General features: G+C 40.6%; 1 protein-coding gene across 1 annotated transcript; it reads right to left on the bottom strand.

The window, feature by feature from the left end:
• Positions 1–6,050: 6,050 nt before the first annotated feature.
• On the bottom strand, positions 6,051–7,463 carry LOC146916771 (uncharacterized). The gene has a single exon (XM_085721728.1). The coding sequence runs from the start codon at positions 7,461–7,463 to the stop codon at positions 6,051–6,053; it is 1,413 nt and encodes a 470-aa protein (XP_085577854.1).
• Positions 7,464–8,529: the final 1,066 nt, after the last annotated feature.

The following is an 8,529-nucleotide window of genomic DNA, read 5'->3' as shown; positions in this document are numbered from 1 at the left end:
ACAAAAGGAAATTAAAGAAATGAATAAAAGACTTTAAATATTTTAAAAGCACGCGTAAAAATTTAAAATGCCCGAAATGACAAATAAAGCAATTTCAACTGGACAAAATTTTACTTGCAAGATCACAGACTTTGAATGATTAAACAACGACTGAGAAAAGTTTTAACTCGTTAAAGCGAAAAGAAGAGAAATTGAGCCGTTTTTTAAAATACGGACAAAAATAGGTAAAAACAGAGCAAAGTGGTCAAAATTTGGGGTATGACAGATGCCCCTATTTAAGTTTCTTCGACACGAAGATTTGAAAGAAAACTTTTAAATCGATGGGTCGAAGAGACTTAAATACTAAGTACACCGAATTTTGACCAATTGAAAGGCTGAGAATGCGATGAATAAAATAATATGAATGCATGCGATGCTAGTATGAATGCAAAGACGACGGAAATAAACTGACTGGGGAACAAACTGATAGGTATCACTGGGGAGATAAAGCCTGCCTATTACCAATTGTCGTGATGAAGACGAACATACGGAAGATAAAGCTTGAATTTTACCAACTGCTATGGTAAAGACGAAAATACAGAAGATAAAGCTTGGAACGGGCAATAAAGCTTAAGACGGAAAATAAAGCTTCAGACGGGAAGTAAAGCTTGTCTATTACCAACAGCCCGTGGTAAAGACGGAGATACAGAAGATAAAGCTTGTCTATTACCAACTGACGCGGTAAAGACGAAAATACAGATGATGAAGCTTGTCGGAATATAAAGCTTGAACAGACGGTAAAGCTTGGAAGATAAAGCTCAGACAGCAAATAAAGCTTAAGACGGGAAGTAAAGCTTGAGATGGAAAATAAAGCTTAAGAAGGAAAATAAAGCTTATGACGGAGAGTAAAGCTTGAGATGGAAAGTAAAGCTTATCAATTACCAACAGCCCGTAGTAAACGATGACAATGCGGAAGATAAAGCTTGGACTGAAGATAAAGCTCAGAAGGAAGATAAAGCTTGAGACTGAACATAAAGCTTGAGACAAAAATAAAGCTTGATGTGGAAAGTAAAACTTATCAATTACCAACAGCCCGTGGTAAATGATGAAAATGCGGAAGATAAAGCTTGTCTTCTACCAACTGCCGTGGTAAAGACGAAAATGCTGATTAAAGCTTGTCTATTACCAACTGCCCGTGGTAACGACGAAAATGCAGAAGATAAAGCTTGTCTATTACCAACTGCTCGTGGTAACGACGATTAAACAGAAGATAAAGCTTGTCTATTACCAACTGCCCGTGGTAACGACGAAAGAACGGAAGATAAAGCTTGTCTATTACCAACTGCCGTGGTAAAGACGAATATACTGATTGGTATCGGTTAAGTGATTACTTGATGGGACCTGCCACTTGAACACATACTGATTGGTGACATTTATGGATTAGACACTTTGAGATTAACATCTTGTGTATTGGGGTGAGACGTAGGAAAATAATGCAAGTATGCATGAATGATATTTGTATGCGTGCTATGTATGCATGGATGAATGAATGCATATGAGACTTATTTGACAGTATAATGGTGAGACTGTTGAGACCAGATTAGGCAGGTCCGAAGAAAGTGGCCCGACATCATGTTGCAAGCATCCGACACCCTTCATTGGGGATAACATCACTGGGGATGAACCAAACACTGATGGGGTAAAGCCCTTCAAACCACTGACGGGGTAAAGCCCTTCAAACCACTGACGGGGTAAAGCCCGCATTCTTAACCATTGATAGGGTAAAAACCCAAATTCAAACCAAGCTGATGGGGTAAAGCTCATATTCAAACCAACTGATGGGGTCAAGACCCATAATCAACTACTGAAAGGGGGAAGGGCCCAATAACCAATTACTGAAAAGAGAATGCCTCATAATCAAACCGCTTGAAGGGATAACAACCCATTGGTCATACTGTTGAGGGGAGAAAGCCCCATGATCAAATCACTTGAAGAGAGAATGACACATTGATCGTACTGCTGCACGGGTAGCAACCCATTAATCATACTGCTGAGGGGAGAATGTCCCATGATCAAATCACTTGAAGAGAGAATGACACATTGATCGTACTGCTGCACGGGTAGCAACCCATTAATCATACTGCTGAGGGGAGAATGTCCCATGATCAAATCACTTGAAGAGAGAATGACACATTGATCGTACTGCTGCACGGGTAGCAACCCATTAATTATGCCACTAAGGAGATACCAGATACCAACCCATTAATTGAAACACTGAAGAGGTAACGAACTCTTTAAACAAGCCACTGAAGATGTAACATACCATCAATCCGACCACTGGAGGGGTAACAACCCATTAATCATACCGCGAAGGAGTAATGACACAATAATTATACCGCTGATGGGATACAACCCAACAAACAAAACTACTGATGGGAATATGACCCAATATGACGTCTCAATTGATGGTGAAGTAATCATTCCTTGGGGTAAAGCGCGCCAATCAGAAACCTGACAGAAGTCGCCTTTTCTTGAGATAAAAACCCATCAATCAACGCACGAGCAAAAGATGCCATTAATCAAGCCACTGGCAGCAGTCACTATCAATCAAAGCACTGGCAGATGACGCCATTTCTCAAACCATGGACAGAAGTTGCCATTTCTCGGGATAAAAACCCATCAATCAAAGTCTGGCAGAAGTCGCCATTTGTTAGCTAGCACAAAGTGCATTCTTCCATTTAATCCACTTGAAATTGTGATGCCTCTGTCATTTTCATTTTTTGTTGTATTGTTTTTTTTTTTGAATCCCTAATTTTTGCCTGGACTGCCCTTTCGGGTTTTCAATCCACCGGGACGCTCATTTTTGCCGAAGCCGCCCTTTCGAGTTTTCAACTTAGCGAGCTTTTTTTTTTTTTGTATTCTTCTTTTTTTCTTTTCTTTTTTTTTGACAGAGGTCATCTCACAACTTTTGGTCATGTTTACCTTGCAGAGTTTAACTGTCCCTGAGACGAATGTTGATGTATGTTCCTACTGCTCATAAGTTCAAAGAAGATGTACCTGTTGTTTATGCTTTTCAAAAGACAATTAAAAAAGTTTTAAATTTTTGCTTTAAGCATTCACATCAAAAATAGAAGAAAATTATGCAAACAGAATAAATGAGAATTTAAAATAAATGGGCACAGGTTCAAATTAAATGTAAAAGAGTGGTGACCTGCCAAAGGCGTAGCTCCACAGATTTTAAAAGTTTGGAAAATGGTAATTATATGGGAAAGGTACATTGAACACAATAACCGCTATGCTCTCTAACAACTTTGAATTTCACTGTTCTGAGTCTTTGATTTTGCAGATGCTTCGTGTCGAAGGTTCTTTTGACAGTTGAAAATGCCCCAGATGAATCATATCTGATTTGATGCAGTTACCTCGCCGTAAATCTGAAGAAGCTTTTGACGACTGAACTGCCCCAAGTGAGTCATGTCCGACCAGATGCAGTTACTTTGTCACAATCCTTAACTTTTGCATAGGTCGCCCTTGCGGGTGTCAACCTATCAGGATAAACACATTTTTTTTATCACTCTTTTTTTTTTTACATGTCTCTAACTTTTGCATGGACCGCCCTTTCGGGTTTTCAGTCCATCGAGACGCTCTTTTTTGCCTAAGCCGCCTTTTCAGGTTCGCGACTTATCGAGCTTTTTGTTTTTTTTTTTTTGCATGTCTCTAACTTTTGCCTGGACCGCCCTTTCGGGTTTTCAGTCCATCGAGACGCTCTTTTTTTTTTTTTTTGAGCCTTTTCATTTTAACAAAGCATTTCTTGACTGCACTGGTATTCATAGGACATATAAGTTTACCACCATTCTTTGTAATTTGGCATCCATTTGCCCCAGACATCAGGTAACATATTTTTGAGCACAAAGCCACTTTCTTGACATGCACGGGGACGAGCCTTCTTTGTCGAATACCTGCTTTATCCTTTTGACATAACTGTACAGGGCACATCGCAATAACACTTATGAATTCAATCCAGCTTAGCTTTCATTGGAACCTCTGTTGACAGTACTTTGACCTCCATGTGGGACACTGCCTTTAAATTGTATACTGAGGGATGGTGGGGGGGTTGCCCCTGCTAAAGTGTGCACTTGAAGTACAATATTCTTGCGAGGCAGATGGAAACGTCTCGTGCCAGTCTTTGCCTATGAAAGTCCTCTTCAGATCAATCTTTCTTGATATTTGTAGCTTCAATGGCCAAGATGCCCCAGTAGGCGATAAATCTGATTGGAAACTTCTTCATGATCCCTTTTTCAGCCTCAGACACAGGGAACTCAAAGTCGAGAGAGAGTACCGGGTTAAAGTGTTCAACGGGTTTATTAATGCATGATTTGATTATTGATATAAACATTATGATTATGCAGATATGTGAAAATGATTTAAAGAAAAATAATTTTTGGTTTTTTGTATTACCATTTTTCCAGAAAAAGCACAAAATAAAAACAAAGTCGGGATCAAAGCGACTTTTTAATTAATGATGAAAATACATAAAGCAAAAAGCCCTAAACAAGTTCACTTTCGTCTCGGGTAGGACGAAAGGATTTTTTTTGAAAAACATAAAGCAACAAACAAACATATTAATTAAACAGATGAGTAGCAGAAAGAAACATCAGCAAAGACCCAATTGCAGCTAAACATTCAATGCATCAACATCAGGTTCCAAGATCCGATAGCGGATTAACTTGCATATTCCAATTCAAACTCTTCAAAAGGTATGAGATTTTTCTGGATCAACTTCTGAACTATCTTCTGCAACGCACAATAGTGCTCAATATCATGACCTGGTGCCCCTTGATGGAAAGCACAAAAGAGGTCGGGCTTATGCCAGGCTGACAATTTTGCTGGCATTGGCAGAGGTGCCTTGGGAGAGACCAAATTCCTTTCAAGCAACTTTGGAAATAACTCTGCATACGTCATGGGAATAGGGTCAATCTGTTTCCTTGAAATCCATTGTCGAGCCTGTTGTTGATATTGCTGAAACTGGGGTTGATAACCCGAACTTTGAACAGTATTGGTGATGGGCTTAACAGCGGGAACAGAGTGAGAAGCCAAATGTTGTTGCTGAAGTAGTACCTTTATATCCGGGTCTTCGAAAAAATCGGTATTATTTTCAATCAACTTCTGAACTTCTTCCTTCAAAGCGTAACACTGCTCAGCGTCATGGCCTGGTGCCCCTTGATGGAAATCACATTTGAGGTCAGGGCGATACCAAGATGGCAGCGGATTCTGCACCCGAGGAGGTGGCCTGGTTTGAACAAGTCTTTTCTTAAGCAATATAGGAAGCAAATCCACATATTTCACAGGAATCAGGTCAAACTGCGATGCTTTCCGAGCTTGATTTTGAAGAATAAGCTGCTGAGGAGCTTGATACTGGGTAGTAAATGGCTGGGGAGCCTGATTCTGAAACTGTTTCATGCACATTGGCTGACTTAATGGTTGAGGCCTTTGCTGAACAAGCGGTGGATCCTTTGCTGCCATCAATGAAGACACTAGGCTAGTTAACTTCTCTACCTCCGTCCGAAGTGTTGTTACCTCTCCACGAAGCTCGTGGACTTCTTGCTCAAGCTGATCAATCTTCTGTGTTTGCGCGAGTGTTTGCATATGCAAGCCGAACTTGGATGAAGACATCGGACCACTTTACTGATGGATAAACCTTTGTAGACAGAAACAAGGTATGAGACACAGACTAGAAACTATGAATGCAAATGATGCATGACATGCTAAATGTAAAGATATGCAGTTTGTTTTTTTTTTTCGAAGGACTTATAGAAGTAATTTTGTAAACATAACAACTTAAATATTGCATTAATGATAAAGGTTCTACAAGATAAATCCCTTTCTACCAACCAAGCCAAGGGATAAACTTACAAATATAAAATACTACAAGATAAATCCCTTTATAACAGACTGAGCCAAGGGATAGACTCCAAATATAAAATACTACAAGATAAATCCCTTTTTAGACTCCAAAGTGCATAAATATAAACCACAAAGATAACATGAAAGACATCTGGGAGATTCTCACGCTCCTACTCCTCGCCATCTGGGTGCGCTCCTGCAAAGAAATCCATACGCTCCTTTGTGCTGATGAATGGTGCAAGCCTCTTGCTCAGAGCTTGAATTTGGGTATTTTTCTCAATCAGCTGCTCCCCTTGCTTGAGGATGGTACTTTGTTGCAGTTCTATCTCGAGGTCCTTATCTGCTACTTGAGCCATAGCTTTTTCATACTTCCTTTTCCAAGTATCACACACTCGGCTTAGGTCAGCCATTTTCTCCTGATATTTCTCTTGAGTGGCAGGGAGTAAAGGGAAAGGTTGCTCTGGAGTGGTTGATGATAAGTATCTCGGTATAGGGTAAGGCATCTTGTACTTAGCAGCTTCATCAATGATCCATTGGTTATAGGTTGCATAAGTGAGGTCAGACTTCTCTCCCAACTGATTGCTATCCTTCTTATGAATGGTATGCCAAGCCTTCACAAATTGCTCCCTCAAACCCTTGCTGTCGGTATGATAGTGATAGAATATGCCGTCTAGTGCAATGTTGAGGGGCTTTTGCTTCATAGGATACCCGAACTGGCGTCTTGCAAGGATAGGGTTGTAGGTGATCCCCCCATGAATGCCAAGAAGAGGCACGTTACCATACTCTCCACAACGATCAATGATCACTCCAGTATCATAAGCCGGGTTATACCAAACTACATTGTCAGGGGTAAGGGCCATGATTTTTTCAGAGTATTGGGCTTTTTCTTTGGTGAGGTAGGATCGGGGTAGATGTAAGGTATACCACTGATATAACAACGGTGCACAACCAAGGATAGTTCCATCTTGCTTCTCGGTCCTATGGTGAAGGGAATGGTAGATGTCACCAAGAAGGGTAGGGACCGGGTTTTTTGTGATGAAAATGTGGATAGCGTTGGCATCAACAAAGCCTTCGACATTGGGGAAAAGCACAAGACCATAGATGAGCAGAGCGAGTATAGCCTCAAAAGCGCGGATATTACCGGCATTGGCACAAGTGTAGGCTTTACCAATCAAGAACCCAGAAGTGAGACCTAAGATCTTCTCCTTTCCTTTAGCTGTGAGGTTAGACATTACGTCGGTCAACTTGAGGTGAAGAGAGTCTGCAATAGCTTTTGCTTTGGGGGGTTCCTCAAGACCACTGAAAGGTGCTTCATTAAGCACAGGTAAACCAACCAGGTAAGCATATTCTTCGAGGGTAGGAATGAGCTGATAATCCGGGAAAGTAAAACTGTGGTAACGGTTATCATAGAATTGAACCAAGGTCTTGAGAACTCCTTCGTCAAACTTCTGATTGAGAATGTTGAGCAACTTTCCATGACGGCCTCGAAAACCCACCGGATCAGAGATGATAACTGCTAACTTCCTCAAGTCTTCCAAGTTTTGTTTCTTGAAGCCATACCGCTTAATACTCCTAGTAGCCATATCTACAATGTTTACAAAAACTTGTCTAAGTCCTTCGATTTTTTTTTTTTTTTTTGATGAGCAAAAGGTTTATGGATGTATGCATGTATGCATGATTATGCAATGAAAACATAATGAGGTTTAGGGTAAACAATGTTGGAGTCAAGGGATAATAACGCCATTAGGTAAGGACTATGGTTTTCATTTGCACATGTGACAAGGGTTCTACCAAGTTCCCAAATTACAACTACCCTTATGAATTTATCGGTGCGTAGGAATGCTCCTAGTCCAATATCATCCACAAGGAAGTCTAGTTTGAGTGTAGTATCGCGTGACAACTAAAGTCAAGAATGCTCTTGGTTCAGTTTCCGCACTACGTCCTAAAAAGGCCAAGTGGGGTTAAGGGTTACTAAGGTCCACGGCTTCACCGGACACTCACATTGAAAGTAATAACGTCAACACGAATGCTCATGTTAACAAGACTACTACCTTCCGTGAGGCCTCCACCGAGTAGGGTTATCACTTGTAAACATGGTCCAAGAATGCTCTTGGTATGTCACTATGATTTTACCCCGTCCTATATCCTATGTTTCACTCAAGTCCGGGTATAGGACTTTGTCTCACCACTCACGTAAAAATATTTACAAAGTATATACAAATGATAAAGCAAAAGCAATAAAGAAAGAAAGGTGGGCTAAACCCGCGTTGGATCCCCAGTGAAGTCGCCATTTTTGTAGACCAAGATTTTCGGGTGTCAAGCCATTGATTGGACTTGAACCTTCAATCTACCGGACTTGCTCGATTTTATTCTTGGGAAGGGAAAAAGAGATTGAAAAACCCTTTTTGGATCCGGGGGTTGGTTACGATTCGGGAAGGTGTTAGGCACCCGCGTCGTTCACGGTACTCCGTGAGAACCTCTTTCTAACCTTTATTTTTATTTGGAAAATTATTGCTTAAGTATAAGTGAAAGAATGGAGGGAGAAGAAGTTGGAGTTTTGGTTATTTTTATTTGATTGATTTGAAAGGAATAAAGCCTCTGCCTACGTACCCTTAAAAGGGATCAAAACCACCGTAGTTCACTCTTATA

The sequence above is a fragment of the Medicago sativa genome, chromosome 6 (assembly GCF_051527215.1).
Source record: "Medicago sativa cultivar Bolivia chromosome 6, Bolivia_mono, whole genome shotgun sequence".
NCBI classification, from domain to species: Eukaryota; Viridiplantae; Streptophyta; class Magnoliopsida; order Fabales; family Fabaceae; genus Medicago; species Medicago sativa.
The sequence above is the reverse complement of the archived record's forward strand: the minus strand, read 5'-3'. Positions and strand labels throughout refer to the sequence as shown.